Genomic DNA, 15,778 nt, shown 5'->3' with positions numbered 1-15,778 from the left:
AGGTGAGTTTTGCATCTTAAAGAACATAATTTTACGCTTCGGGTGACATACTCAACTCAAAACTGCCATTTTCAGGGTTGGTGACTTTTGCCTGAACGGTGACGATATCATTTATTCGACACAAAAAATGAAATAAAATAACTAACAAAGATAGCGAGGAAGATCGATTCATAAACCTTTCGATTAGCAGGCGCGCACGCTGCTGATTGAGCAATTCCACCCCATCGGGTGACTGTTAGTGTTACTTCATTAATTTTCGTAAATTTAATTAGAATAACATCTCAAACAGTCATAACATAACGTCAGTAATTATTATCACATAACATAAATATTTTATTGTTGACCTTTAAATAAAATTTGTATCGATTTTTCAAACATATCCAAGCTATTTCAACCTTATTATGGTAGACACAAACCATTTATTTACGGACTTTTAAAGTATTAGTTTCTGTTGGTATTAATAGATGGCAATACAAAATTCTTATTTTTGAATGAGAGCACATATCGTGCTAATGAAAATTTTTGAGGATCTTTGGGAGATGTATATATCATTATGGCATCTGTACATGTGCATGGATTTACTTGCATCAATAGTGTGTATTTAAAACTATCGCAATAATAACTGTTTACACGTAAAAGTGCTGACAGGACTGTCTCGCCAATCTCATTCTTCAAGAGTAAGCGAGATGCGATGTTGTCACTGTATGGTAATATTTGACAGATCGGGAAAATCGGTTAACCTCAAAATGAGTCTGTGTGGTGTAGAGCATTTTTTTTACCGGCAGGTTCGCCACTATCATTTTACTGCGCAGGTGCAGATATCGCTCAGTCCAATTGTCGCGTAAAAATTCAGAAGCTTCCGAACTTTTTTGATCCATGAATGCAATCTTGCAACTTGCACGATAATAAATATTTACACATGCATTTTTTTATTATTGCCGAGATAATACGTTCTTACTATAAGTAATAAATCCACACATGTATTAACTGGGTATTATGTTGCTCTTTCTTAACATAGTTATAATCAAAAATTAAAATCAAATATCTACGACTTATATTAAATATCAAATAAATATTAAATATCTAAACGACTAAGCCATATGATATCATAATATCATTTTAATTTAACATATTGTAAATGTATTTTCTTGCAGGGTTACAATCCTCTTCATCTCGCTTGCTTCGGTGGGCATATGTCAGTAGTCGGTTTGTTACTGAGCAGATCCGCAGAATTGTTACAAAGCACCGACCGACATGGCAAAACCGGTCTTCATATAGCATCAACGCACGGCCATTACCAAATGGTAGAAGTACTCCTCGGGCAAGGTGCCGAGATTAATGCCACAGACAAAAATGGCTGGACATCGCTGCATTGTGCGGCGAAGGCTGGCCATTTGGACGTCGTGAAGCTGCTCTGCGAGTCTGGGGCCTCGCCGAAAAGCGAGACAAATTTTAGTTGCTCTCCCATCTGGTTCGCCGCCTCCGAGGGACACAACGATGTCCTGGAGTACCTGATGCACAAAGAGCATGATACCTATTCACTGATGGAAGACAGAAGATTTGTCTACAACTTGATGGTGTGTTCGAAGAACTTCAACAATAAACCGATCGAGGAGTTTATTTTGGTTTCACCAGCGCCAGTAGACGCGGCCGCAAAGTTGTCAAATATTTACATCAATTTATCCACAAAGGTAATATATTATGAAACAATAGAAGTGATAAACCTAACCATAAAATAATATGTAGTAATAAGATGGGATCCTATATTTTATAAAATTTTTTTGTTATGTTTACCTTTGACTTAATTAATTAATGAAAATTAATATTCTTTACGCTTTTAATAATTTTAGAAATGTATTGATAAAATAAAACACTTTACTGTGTAATTAATCAATAAATTATCTCAAATTGCAAGCTTTATATTTTTCCGTTAGGTGCTTGTGGTACGCACTATTCACTTTAACAATTGAAATTTTATTAACTGCAATTAATTCCTTTCGAATACGTCTCCGATCTTCAGGAGAAAGAGCGTGCCAAAGACTTAATATCAGCCGGGAAGCAGTGTGAGGCCATGGCCACCGAGCTTCTGGCTCTAGCGGCCGGATCAGACTCAGCCGGAAGGATCCTGACTGCGACTGACAGACGGAATGTGGAATTCCTCGATGTCCTCATAGAGAATGAACAAAAAGAAGTTATTGCACACACCGTTGTGCAGAGATACCTGCAGGTAAAGAAATAGGTAAATCGTATGGACGTATAAACGGAGTAGATACCGATAGTTGGCTGATCAACTGACTTTTAATTGAGTAGGCTGACACTACTCCGTTTTCAATCGGTACCGAATGATTTTATATTATATATATTATTACAGTAGGTATGCTGTATAGCAGTAGTATTAGGAGCTCCGTGAGAATTCACAAAAGCTACCATATTGAAACAAATTATTGGGTAAAATGTAGAATGAAAAAAAGGTTTAACTTGACCTATTTTTAAACAATGAAGTATTTTAAAGTTTACAGTAAAAATCGTGGAATTTAGTTATCAGTATGTCCGCAAAGATCACCGCCTACTACACAGTTTGCTTTATTTCTGTCAAAGCATTTAAAACTTGCACGATAACGTTATATTGACAGACAGCACAGAAACAATTTATTATTATTACAATAGGTAATATATGTATTTATAAAAAAAGGAGGTATCATGTATGAATATTATTGAATATTAATTGTTTAACTAATAACTTTTAAAGACTGATATCATAGATATATCTCATTAGTTAACTCCAATAATTCCCAATATGTTACCATTGTTCCCAGAATGGACGATTTTACAACTCTTGAGTGTAGTATTTTTATTGTTTATAATTAATTACTAATGATCTATTATTAGGTTTTGACGATTTATTATACTCTTATCGAGTGTATTATTATTGATAAGATAGGGGTTTTTTACAAACACTTCAACTATTCATAATTTGTTTGTTATATATTTTTTTATTATGATCCTTGACAGCTAGGTGATAAAGTTTTTACCTACTTTATTGTATTGATTTGTTATATAAGTTAGAGTTAATTATATTCGTTGTCAGTATATATTTGCCGTTTGGTAAGTGTACATAGCGCATGAAGATGCAGAATGTCAAAACCCGGGTCGCAAAAAACGACTCAAATGAAATAATACAAAACTTAAATTGATTAGAATTTATTAAGTATAGGTTTATAATAGCTACAAAAAGTATGTTAAAATAATTATCCCAACAAAATTATTGAATGTGGTTCTAATATGCTTACTTTGAATCTAAAAATCTTTTAAAAATGGTAAGAGACATCGTTTTTATCTATTTAAATGGTTGCTAAGAAGCATTCCGCCTACTGCTTTATATGTAGATTTTATAATTTTCCTTTGTGGATAAAAAATGTCCCAAGGGTTCCCCGCCAAACAAAAATAGTTAGGAATGATTGCTGTAAAAGAAGGTTAAAATTTATTGATAATGTCCATTTAGAATTTAGATGAAACTGGACTTGGGTGTATTTTAATAATTAACAAATTAATAGATATGAATAAATTTATGTGAATCAATATTTTCTTATTTCTTATAACATGTCGTTCCACCAAGAAAAAGCCACAGTAAAAATAATTAGTAATACCAACCATATAAATAGGAGGTAGTAAAGATTAGGAACTCAATATGATGAAATTTTTTGTGAATTCTACAGTTCTAGTAATAAAAATCTTCGTATGTCATAATTTTATTGAAATTCTACTGCATAAACTGACGATAATCAAAATATTATAACTCTGTAATATTATAGTTACCAAAATTATCTAATTATTTGACAAACCCTACAAAGTAATGTTCCCTGCTTACGATATTCAGCCGTTATCTGGTACAAAATGTATTCAATTTCTAAAGAAGTCAGATTCTACAGTCGAACTTGATTATTACGAGGAAGATGGGACCGGCTAAATTTGCTTGTTATAAGCATTACTCGTTATATCCTTATACAAACATTTTTCGCACCACGTTCTTTTTAAGCATAGAACAAAAAAATGCCCCTAAAAATCCCCGAAAGAAGCATTGCATTCATAAGCTACAAAAGAAGTTGTTTATTGTAATGAAGTTCTGAGCCGCCAGCGCTGGTAGGTGCCTACTGGCTTCACAAAGCTTGGATTTTTTACATGCAATTTCAACCATATGCGTGGATACTCTTTCAATGTTGTCGGCGAAAACACCAATTAGGTACTTAGACACTTAACTAGTGTCATAAACGTAATCCGATCCCGGCGGCATCGGTCTAGTTAACTGCCCGGTCGGATTTTATTGCTTAGGGTCGAAAATGTTGTTTTTAAACGATCGACACATTAACAGTTTTGCTCGGTATACCTGAGAAGTAGCTCGGTATAAAAGTGAATAAATGTATGGAGAAAATCATAAACTAAAATGTCAACGAATGTTTCCTCATTTCATCCGAGATCTCGCTATTTCCGTGATCGTAATAACAAAGTTAGACTGTAGTTGGTATATTGTTAAGTTCACACTGACCAGTCATGGAGAAATAGTTTACGTATTATTTGGACTATTTTTTGACTTGTATTTTGTAATTCAAAATTAATATTATTTTTTTTTGTTTATCATTGACATGTTTGTTTTGATTTTGTCTATGTCTGCAGGAACTTTGGCGAGGTAGTCTGACGTGGGCGCCTTGGCGGACCATGGTGCTCTTCTTCGGCTTCATCATGTGCCCGCCGGTGTGGGTGGTCTTCACGCTGCCCCTCGGACACAAATACAACAAAGTGCCCATCATCAAGTTTATGTCGTACCTCACCTCCCACGTCTACCTCATGATTCTCCTCTCGATCGTCGGAATCACGCCGATATTACCCATTGTAAGAAAAGGCCTCGTGCCTTATTGGTACGAATGGATATTACTCGTCTGGTTGAGTGGACTCTTACTTTTCGAATTAACGAACCCGAGTGAAAAATCTGGATTAGGTTGGATTAAGTTAGCTGTACTTTTAAGTGGAATGGCTGGAGTCGCGACTCACGTGATAGGCATGGTGATAGTTCAAGCTATGTATTGGCCGACGCTGATGTACTGTCGGAACCAGTTCTTCGCTCTTTCGTTCCTGCTGGCCTGCGTGCAGATCTTGGATTTTCTGTCGTTTCATCACCTGTTCGGGCCGTGGGCGATCATCATCGGAAACCTCATGAAGGACCTGGCGAGGTTTCTGGCCGTCTTGGCCATCTTCGTGTTCGGCTTCTCGATGCATATCGTCGCCCTCAATCAGCCCTTCACCAATCTGACTCCCGCCGAAGTCAGGGGCCTCAATAGACCCAGGAATTACAAGTACTTCGAGGCTGGTAATATATAATTCCATTTTATTACAATAATAATTCATTATCCTTCATTAACTACTTATTCCAATAACTTAGGTTACAAGAAAATGTTAAAATAATATAATCACCCAGCTGAATCTATAAATAAATACAATAATAATACAATGAATAATAGTGCCTACCAGTAGCAAAGGGTGGAGGTAGGCTGTTAATATCCGCCATATATAGTGAACATTTAACTTTGTTAGTCATACGTATTTGTTTTTATTGAACTAAAACTACAATAATTTACAGATGGTATTGGTTAGTTTTTAAAAATCAATTAAACGCTGCCTAAACCAAACCATAATAGTATTGGTATATTTTGGGCGATACGACAAAATTGTGCAACACTTTTTCATTCATACTTACTTGTTTTCGTTGGATTAAGAATACAATATATTAACATTTTATTGTTGGTTCATTTTTTTTAAATTCATTAACCTCTGCCTAAACCAAACTATAATAGATAAAAAATATTATTCTATCTATAAAATATCCAAAGTTATGTATGATTTAATTGCATAATTTTAGATATTTTATAGATAGACGAATATTTTTTGACTATTATCTATTATGGCTTGGTTTCGCAGTTTAATTGAATTTTAAAAACTAACCGACACCATCTGTAAATTGTAGTCTTATTTCAATGAAAACAAATACGCATTGTTGACAAAATTTAGTGTGCACTATTTATGGTGGATCTTAACAGCCTACCTCCACCCTTCGCCACTCGTACCTACGTACATACAATAATGTTACACAATTTTATATGTTTCATTGAATATTTGAAGAATATCTAATATTCTATAAATTGACTTCATTAGAATCTATATAATTCAAAATTAATTTGGAATAGGTATTCTTTTCTTTGTAGAAAATTATTGTAACTAAAAATTATATTGTTAATAACAATGCATTCTTATGTAAAATATATATAATATTATAATTAATTTAAACCATAATCCCATTTGGTAAGTTTCATGAACACCATCGAGAAAGTACTACTTTTATTATTCAAAACCATCGAGTTTATCAATAACAATTGAAATTGGGAATGTCAATTTCAATACAAATTTCATCGGAAAACTCGTTTCGGAGAACACACTCATTGTGGGATTTTAAGCACTCGTTTCATAAAAGTGATATTACATTATCGGTTTATACTATTCTATTCTTGTGGCTAAATATTAAAAATCCCAATTTAGTCCGATAAGTTGAAATTTCTGATGTCAATATTGTGATGGTTATAATATGTATTTTATTGAAATTGTATTTTTCATAATATTATGGAATGGAACATTGATTCTGTGATGTGATAAAAAATGGGGTGTGTGATAGATATAAATGGCAATTATTTAATGAATGACTTGTGCATCAGATGATGAAGGCCAGGAACGAAGGAGGCGAGGCTTGGCCACCGATGTCGAATGGATTGACACCCCGCAAAAAAAGGGTTATTACACAGATAGCTACCGACGGAAACACAGACAAGGGAGTAAGTTTACAAGAGAGAAAGAGGGAATGAGGAGCAGGTAGGCCGCAACGCACACCGAAACATCACCCGCATCCAATTTACTAATACCACCAAATACTACAAACAACCATAGATAATATTAACGCATCCGGTGCAAAATGAATAGAGAATGCTGTACTTCGATGCGATCCTGGGGAAGTCCTTATTTTTAATTTTTATATTAACCTTTAATAATTATTAATACTTTGAATATACGCTAAAATTTTAATAATTAAGACACAATGGTACACAAATCATTTATTGTCCTTGTTCATAATCAATATTTGTTGCCCGTCATAATACAGAGCTTTGTTATAACGCTTGCTTCTTTTTTTTAAATTAATGTCTCTTTAAATCCAAAGTATGGGTATTTATGACATTCTTCCCTTCCACTTCCTTCTTCCCATATCTTATAAAAATGGTTGACGGAATGGCTAGTAACCAATCCTTGTAAAAATAAAGCTAATTAATAAAGCATATTTCATGTTCTCTGACTTGACGATGATGTGGATAGTAAAGTTTGTCAAAATGATGGCTGTGAAAATAAAACATGTTTTATTTTTTCCAAAACTTAAAAAGATAATGAAAACCTTATATCATTCTCATATAACGTCATTGAACAATAATTGGATTGTCATTAAAAAATATGTATATGAGAATCATTGCCCGAACAAAAGATATACATACTTACTAGTTTTTTTTATCCATAGAAAAATCTTACCTGTAATAAGTATAATAATTTGAAATTGTAATAATTGAGAAACAAAATATTTAAAACCATAAACAACAAAATGCTTCAACTCTAAATACATAAATCTCTTTCTATAATTGTGTTCTGTTATAGGTAGTATGAAACCTTCATTGCTTTTGACTTAGTTTTTTTTTATTTCAATTGTTATATTCTTTTATTATTTATGTTTTTTATGTTATTCAAAAGAAGAACAAATCAAATCATAATTATTAATTAGAACATGTAAGTATCTACTAGATTTAGCACAACTTTGATTTTAATTAATATTAAAAGTTACAAGTGTTTGAAGAATACAATAAATTTATTAGAAACCATTATTTCAACTTACAATTAGTGCAGTAAATTACAATTTTATTTTTAATAACCACCATTTTGAATAATAACCATTTTAACGAGCTTCCGACCTTTGTCATGCAAAGTTTTTTTTTTTTCATTTTAGTCAAATCAAATAATTGAAATGTATCACCATAATCTTGAAACGTTAAAATTATTATAGGCATGCTAATTATTTATGATTGAAAATAAAGACTTCCAACTTAGGGTGTGTACGCAGTGGAACCGAGCGCCCAAAAATAAAGATTTACTCACATTCGATAGTCAATGTGCTGTTATTATGGTATTATCAAAAAAAACAAAGAATTGATTGACGTTTATGTTTCTATTTTCTTATTGCATCAGTTACCATAGCAACAGAAATAAACTGCATTTAGGGGTTGAAAAGAAAAATAATAGAAAAGTATAGTATCAGAAAAATTGCTTTTCTTTAAAAACAATATCTTCTCTACATTCTCTCCCTAGAAAATATAAGTATCTCTACTGTCTTATACAGTCAATAAGTGCAGTCAATAATAGGCAGAATTCTTGTCTCTAAAGCTGTGGTTAGATCAAATTTACATGTTGCAGCACACAAAATGTGTTCCAGAGCAAACCAATAGGTTAAACGATCAGCTCTGTGGAGACCCATATTTGCATTAGGACAAAAATATTAATTTAACACTGTCTAAAGAGTATTGCTATTTTTGCCGTGTTGTGATTTTGAACTGGCATCTGTATTTATGGTAACCATACATTGTTTATCAAAATGAGTGAGAGTAAATCCGTTTCCTTTGGCGCTTGGCCTCACTGCGTAGACTCCTTTAGATATCAATAGAACTGCCTCATAGTACATGCACACACTAATTGACACCTTGTTGAAAGGTCTGTACGGACCTACTGATGATGACATGGAATATTTGGATGTTTCGATGTGCGCTGCGGCACGTACCCCGGACACTAGATTGATGTTGAATGCGACCGTGCTCACTGTACCCAAACCTGAACCCAAACCAAAAGTATAGCAACCCACTTCACCACAGATCGTGACCGTTATGGATTGCGCCCCCGAATGAATGCTTTCCGAAGAATCCATAACGCTGCCGCAATAATTGCATCCCGCGTCGAATGACCATCATCATGAATGATCACAGCATTGAGCATGGAGTTGTTTCTTATTCGTTTCCTTTCCTTTGACCGTGCGTCATTGACTGTCGATGTTTAGAAAAATAAGCGTTTGTTCGTTTTGTTAGTGTCTTGACTTAGAATGTGTGGCTTTTTTTCTTTGCCTCTCGGGACTGTCCTGTCGGCCGATTGAATGTTCATTTCCGTTCTCCCCTTCCCTTGCAGGTAGCATGATCCGCCCGGTAACCGCGGTCTCCGAGGCGTCTCCCGGAATGTTTCCCCCCTCGGAGCTGCCCTTTATCTTTTACTTTCACGCTTTCTTTCTTTGTCTGTCGTTTGGGAATGAAACATCCTTATCTTGTTTTTGGCTGGTTTGTTTTATGTTTTCTTTTACCGTTTATCAATTATGATTTCATAGTGTTGTCTTGGAGCATCCCGTCTGTCTGTGTTAGAGCGTGTCTTGCTTGTTTGTCATCCGTTTCTCCTCGAGAGTGAGGAACTCATGCCCCGTCGTGTGGCGTTTTGCCCGTTCGCAGTCAGGATGACTCCGGTGGAGGCGTTCGAGAAGTTGTTCTTCGCCGTGTTCGGCCAGACGACACCCGACGATCTCAACATCTCACCCGAATCGCGGCCTGAGTGGACGGAGAGCCTCTTCAAAGTGATTTTCGGCGTTTACTTGTTGGTCTCTGTGATCGTGCTCATAAACCTGCTCATTGCTATGATGTCAGACACTTACCAACGCATACAGGTAAATGGACCGCTTTCATTTTCTCTTTTCCCCCTCCTCTCTGATTACAGTGAAAATGAACCCCATCGTGTCGTTCGAGCTGCTCTTTTTCGCCGTCTTCGGCCAGACCACCACCGAACAGACGCGCATCGTGCCGAAGGGCGAGCAGGCCGATTGGACGGAGTATCTTTACAAAATTATCTTCGGAATTTATATGTTGGTGTCCGTGATTGTACTGATCAATCTGCTCATTGCCATGATGTCTGACACGTACCAGAGGATACAGGTAACTTATTCCCTGCCGACTCCCTCTCCCGACAAGGATGCGCTGGTTTCTACAGAACATACTAACCGCCTCATTCTCGAATTGAATTCAAGATTCCTCAGAAAAATATTTATACAACATTTTATTAAATAATGGTAAATTGAGGAACCGAGGATTTAAAAAATTCATGTGATTAGGTGACCATGTTTAACTTCAATATCAATATTTTCCAGCACTTTTCCTGAGAGCATTTCACATAATATTGCTTATAACTTTTGATACAAAACAGTTACACGTTTGAGTCTTTACTCATGCAAAAATAGATATGTGATGGCATGAAAACTACTCCTAACTAATTGTTTACTTATATATTATAACTTCTACCTATTTCATCCTCGGTCCCTCAATTATTCACCAGCAATACTGTTTTTTCCTACAACATAATCTGTGTTGATTGCTAAACAACAAATGAAGGGCCCGGATAAAATATTATCAGTCAAATTAAATAAGTCTGGCTAAATATCTGGCTTAACGCGTTTATTAAAATTTAGTTGCCTGTGTGGACTGTCTGGTTTTTCAGTGACCACCAATAATTTGTGATTGACACGTTTTCAAATATTTACCATAGTCAGAACACCATTGTCAACCGAATTTTGAATCAACTTTTTTGATAAAGAGCTTATAGGCGACTCTCATAGATTGCATACTCAACTGAACTTTAACCAAAATAAGGATTGACAGTATTTTATCCCAGCGTCTTCAAATATAATCAAAACTTCTAGTTCTTCTAATTAGTATTAATAATATTAAAATGAAAACAATTGTAAAATTTATAATTGAATATTGGTTATTGGTACTTAGTTGAATTATTTATATATAATTTCATACCTACTCAAGAACTGTATAGTATATTAATTACCCTCGTACAAAAATATAAAACATAATCTCCTCAAAAATTTATTATCAACAGCCTCATATACAAAATTATAATCTATATACTAATTAATAGAAGAGTGTTTTGTCTGTCTGTCCGTTTCCAACTTCGTATTACAGGCGGCCCTCGACTTTCGAACGTTCTACTTTCGCACAATTCGCTATTTCGTACATTTCTTAAAATTTAGATTTTTGTTGCTCCTCGCTCACCTTCTCAAATACATGAAAGGGTGGTATTCGACTATCTCTTGACAAGTTTATGAAGAAAACGCCTATACCCATTGATAAATAAATATTTTAAAGTACACTTGTTGATGTTATCTTTTTCTTCCATCTACTTTCGAACACATTTTCAAGAACCAATTACGTGCGAAAGTCGAGGGCCGCCTGTATAACACAGCTTATAGACCACATTATTGGTCCCGATTTATTAAAGTTTCATCTTCTTGTGGTGCTTGAAACCATGGTTCCTTATTAGTCTATATAAGCTTCTTCCAAAAAACATTAGCATTTTGCTAATGATATTATCAATCTGTAACCTTCACCGATAGATTTTTCATAGTTGCTTTCCAGCAATGACATTAATATGGACGAATCATCTGGAAAAAAAATGACACTCACTTTATTGTCGGGTCTGCCAAATGGCATAATCTGTTCTAACGCCATTACAATAAAGGTGATATTGCTATAAATTCCTGATGCTTTTTGTTGGATCTGCCGAATGGTTCGGTTCGAACGGGTTCGCTCAAATGAACATTGACATTAGAAATACTGCTCTAACGCCATTACAATAAAGGTCATATTGCTATAAATTCCCGATGCGTGATATCGCATAATGGAAATTGCTTTCCAGATACAATATTGCAAAAAACATGGGTGTAGTCGATTAATTTTTGAGATAATTGACTTTAAACCTTTCATTAATAGATACCTATCTCAAAATAAATTATCCATTCTCGACAGAGAAAATAAATTTTAAAAAAAGGAAACGAAAGTGTCAAATATGAAACGCCATAAATTACACGTTAGCACGTTAAATAAAATATTTTAATGCGAATTATAAGTATCTATCTAGACACTTATAGACAGCCTTTACATTATTATTTACTCTAACCAATCATTAATTAATATCAATGATTTGTTGGGTTGTCAAAAAACTGGAATATCTCTCAAGATTTTACTTGGTTCAATTCCTCGCCGCATTAAACATAAATTTATTAATCCAGAACATAACTGGACTACCTATTTTCCCAAAGTTGAACCCAGCCAATCTTTCTGATAACTATCTTAGACATCGGGAGCATCAGTTGTTCATTCTCCCAAAGTGCAGTACATACTAACCTGTCATTAGTGATGCCAATAGAGAGGGCAATACCTTTTTTTAGCTCACTAGGTGTATTTCTTAATACTTTTTTTTATATTGATTTTGAATATATTTTTCTTATTATGCTGTTTTTGTTTAAGTCTTGTTTTTACATGTCATTTTGTGAATATTTTGAAATTATAATATTGTCAAAATGTTGAAACCTTCAATGTGACAATTTTACCAAAATTATTTTTATATAATATTACCATTTCATTTATATCAATTGAAAATTTATAAACACCACGGCATAATAAATCAAGTTATACGTAGACTAAAACTAAATAATATAATTGAAAGTTTACCTTCACGTATCTGTTTATAGAGCATTTTTTTGTCTCTACTGTAAAATTTCAACTTTGTCACATTGGAGGTTTTAACAGTTCAATGACGATGTTACTTATGATAAATGTAATATTCGCTTTGGGTAAATAAATAAATTCGAATGTGAATGAATTCCAATATGAATAAATTTGAATATAAATATAATTGCTTAATCAACCAGCCATTGTAAAACAGGCCATTTTAAGACTGTCTACAAAGCATAATATATCAGAAAAGACAATGCCTCTCGGAAGATCCTAGAGCCATTTATGTTGACGAATGAATAAATTTACTGTAAACGAATACTAAACATAACATGCGTTTCAGGCCCAATCTGACATTGAATGGAAGTACGGGCTATCCAAGTTGATCAGGAACATGCACCGAACCACGACGGCTCCTTCACCGCTGAATCTTGTCACCACGTGGCTGATGTATCTCATAGCATTGTGCAAGGTATTATTAATTCAAGGAGATTAAACTACTATACTATTGTCCGGCAACTTCATCTTGGCTACGTGGCAAATCTGTGAACTACGTACAGCTAATCGAACTTCCGGTTTCAAATTAGGAACGCCCCCAAATTTTTCATTACATTTTTGACACTTCGTATTGGACGCATCTATCAATTTACGTAATTTGAAGCTTTTTATATTCAAAAGATGTCTAAAACAATACGAAATGATGTTCGAATTATTATCAGTAAACTTTTGATTTATTGCGAAGAAGAAACAGAGTCGTATTTAAAAGGCAACAGGCATACAATACTTTCAACAAGCCCATTTGACGGGTTCCTGTCATGTCAGGTATGTCAAAATTCAGTGTTGTAATACTAGAAATATTTCCCCAAATACTGGAAATTATGTTTGTATATTATAAAGTTATGTGTATCGTAATCTATTTTATTAATATTTTTAGACGTATAATAATTAAGTATAAATGATCATTAGTTAGATAATGAATTGTCCTATTTTTTCCTAATTATTTTCCTAATTTTTAAACCGATAAGTAGGTACATATTGTTTTAAAATTTATGTAAGGTGGATATAATTTAATTTATAGAAAATTATTTTCACAGTATGTGTTTCTACAACAATTTTACTAAAAATACGATATAAAGACATCATTTGTAAATTATAAAACATGTGATTGGGTCATCAATATAATATTGAATATGTTATATCTTTCTACTTCTTGTTTTTTAGTCATAATTTGTGTTCTAGTTATTTAATTAATAAATACCTGCAGCAATATTATCAGTTAATGTGGGTTCAATGATACATTTCCTTCCAAATTCAATAATTACGCTGTATTAATTAACCTAATATAATAGTAATAATTAAGAGGTGAAATTATTTGAAAAAAAAATTCTATTGATATTTATTGAACAATAATTAGACTTATAAATTAATGTACTTATAAACTTACTGAGAATAGAATTGATATAAACTAAAAACCTAATTTCGCGGGATATGTTTTCTCAAAAAATGACAACACTGTGAAATATTCTATACGCGATAAGAGCGACTTCCTGTTGTTGCCTAAATAATGTTGTCGTACAGTAGAGGGAGTAATAAAAACTATAATTTAACACTTTTAGCTTTTTTTATTTTTTTACACATTTTTCTAGAATATTTATATTATACAATCAGAAATCCAATAAATTAGGCATCTTTCTCCGACTTACCTTGTATAAATCTTAATAATTGTTTATGTGTATGCAGGCTCGCATGGCGAAACGGAAAAGGCCAAGTCTCGTCCACTTGATCGGGATGCAGAGGAACCAGATGAGCGCAAGAACCAAGGCCGGTGCCAAGTGGCTCTCCAAAGTCAAGAAGACACAAGTAGCACCAAAAGGTAAATACTATATATACATAATTATAACGGGGTATAATAAAATTAGTTATGCCAATGTAATATTGTTAAATTTAACCAAAAAATTCATTCTATAAGATCAGTTATAAACTTTTTAAATTACAACTGCGGTACGTAATTTTTTTTGATTTTTTGGAGAATTTCGATATTAATATAGAAGGCCCACGACGGCCGAGCGGCTTACGTGTCGGCTTATAATTTCATGGGTCCCAGGCATTCGAATTCTGGCAAATACACATATCAACTGCTTAAACTGCAAATTGGGCAAATTGTTCAGGAAGAAGAAAAAACATAATAATTTAACTATCGAGTGGAATTTAACAATTCCAAAAATACACTTCTATAAATAAGCTGCACTATGAATTAATACACTATTTTAGCTTCCCTTTTATATATAAATAACATTTATATAAAGAGCGGAGTTGTTCCATTTACGATATTGGAAATTTGCCACCTGTGTAGTTCGGAGTTGTTCCATTTACGATATTGGAAATTTGACACCTGTGTAGTTGGCTGTTTATTTATAAGTTTAGTAGTTTGAAATTTTATGTGAGCATAGAAAACATGCTTTATAACAAAATACCATCAAAATGTCATTTTTGGTCAAAAGTGCAGTTGGCTGGTTTGCAGATTAAGCAGTCGATATTGTTTTTCAATTAGTGCTTGGAGTCAGAGTAACCTAATAGATAAAGAATGAACTCAGGTTCATTTTTTTTACAATACAATACAAACATATTAGGATCGACATGGTCAAATGAAAAAAATTATATATTAAGAATATATTACAATCAAAATGGATCCTTTGTGATTATCATTATAATTTCCAATGCATGATGATGCAACACAATATGTGTACAGACCAGTCGGAAGCCAACAGCGGTGGAGTGAGGTTGTACAACTTCGCTTGCGTATTCGTGTCGCTATTCGCTTGGTTACTCGCGAACGGTTATAAATACGGGATACAACAAAAATAATATTGTTTGTAAATGAATTTGCCAATAAACTCAACATGTGTGGTCCCATGTGATTTTGACAATCAGTGCCAGTGCTTGAGAAAAAGTGAAAAATATTTATTGTTGCACGGATAGTGCAATTTGTGCGGGGAGTGCGTCAAACGCTGTGAAGCGAGGGGTTGTCCACACTGTTTTTTGTTCACACTGTTGCGCGAATTCTAAGACCGCGTGAACGGCAAAAACAATAAAATGGAAAA

General features: G+C 33.8%; 1 protein-coding gene and 1 long non-coding RNA gene across 2 annotated transcripts in view; one reads left to right on the top strand and one right to left on the bottom strand.

Moving 5' to 3' along the window:
- The window catches only part of nompC (no mechanoreceptor potential C), a 184,032-nt gene that overhangs the window by 161,726 nt on the left and 6,528 nt on the right, over positions 1 to 15,778 (top strand). The window contains exons 12-17 of the mRNA XM_085960294.1: positions 1,155 to 1,691; positions 2,021 to 2,227; positions 4,672 to 5,362; positions 9,880 to 10,094; positions 13,021 to 13,149; positions 14,418 to 14,550. Of these exons, the coding sequence (XP_085816420.1) occupies positions 1,155 to 1,691; positions 2,021 to 2,227; positions 4,672 to 5,362; positions 9,880 to 10,094; positions 13,021 to 13,149; positions 14,418 to 14,550 (1,912 nt within the window). The remainder of the gene's footprint in view (positions 1 to 1,154; positions 1,692 to 2,020; positions 2,228 to 4,671; positions 5,363 to 9,879; positions 10,095 to 13,020; positions 13,150 to 14,417; positions 14,551 to 15,778) is intronic.
- Positions 12,468 to 15,423, bottom strand: LOC147078634 (uncharacterized). The gene is made up of 3 exons (XR_015072193.1): positions 15,070 to 15,423; positions 14,254 to 15,022; positions 12,468 to 13,182 (listed from the first exon to the last, which is right to left on the bottom strand). It is a non-coding gene; the product is annotated as an uncharacterized LOC147078634 (long non-coding RNA).

The sequence above is a fragment of the Rhyacophila brunnea genome, unplaced genomic scaffold, assembly GCF_057557595.1.
Source record: "Rhyacophila brunnea isolate RB1 unplaced genomic scaffold, BYU_Rbru_1.0 scaffold_11, whole genome shotgun sequence".
NCBI classification, from domain to species: domain Eukaryota; kingdom Metazoa; phylum Arthropoda; class Insecta; order Trichoptera; family Rhyacophilidae; genus Rhyacophila; species Rhyacophila brunnea.
The sequence above is the reverse complement of the archived record's forward strand: the minus strand, read 5'-3'. Positions and strand labels throughout refer to the sequence as shown.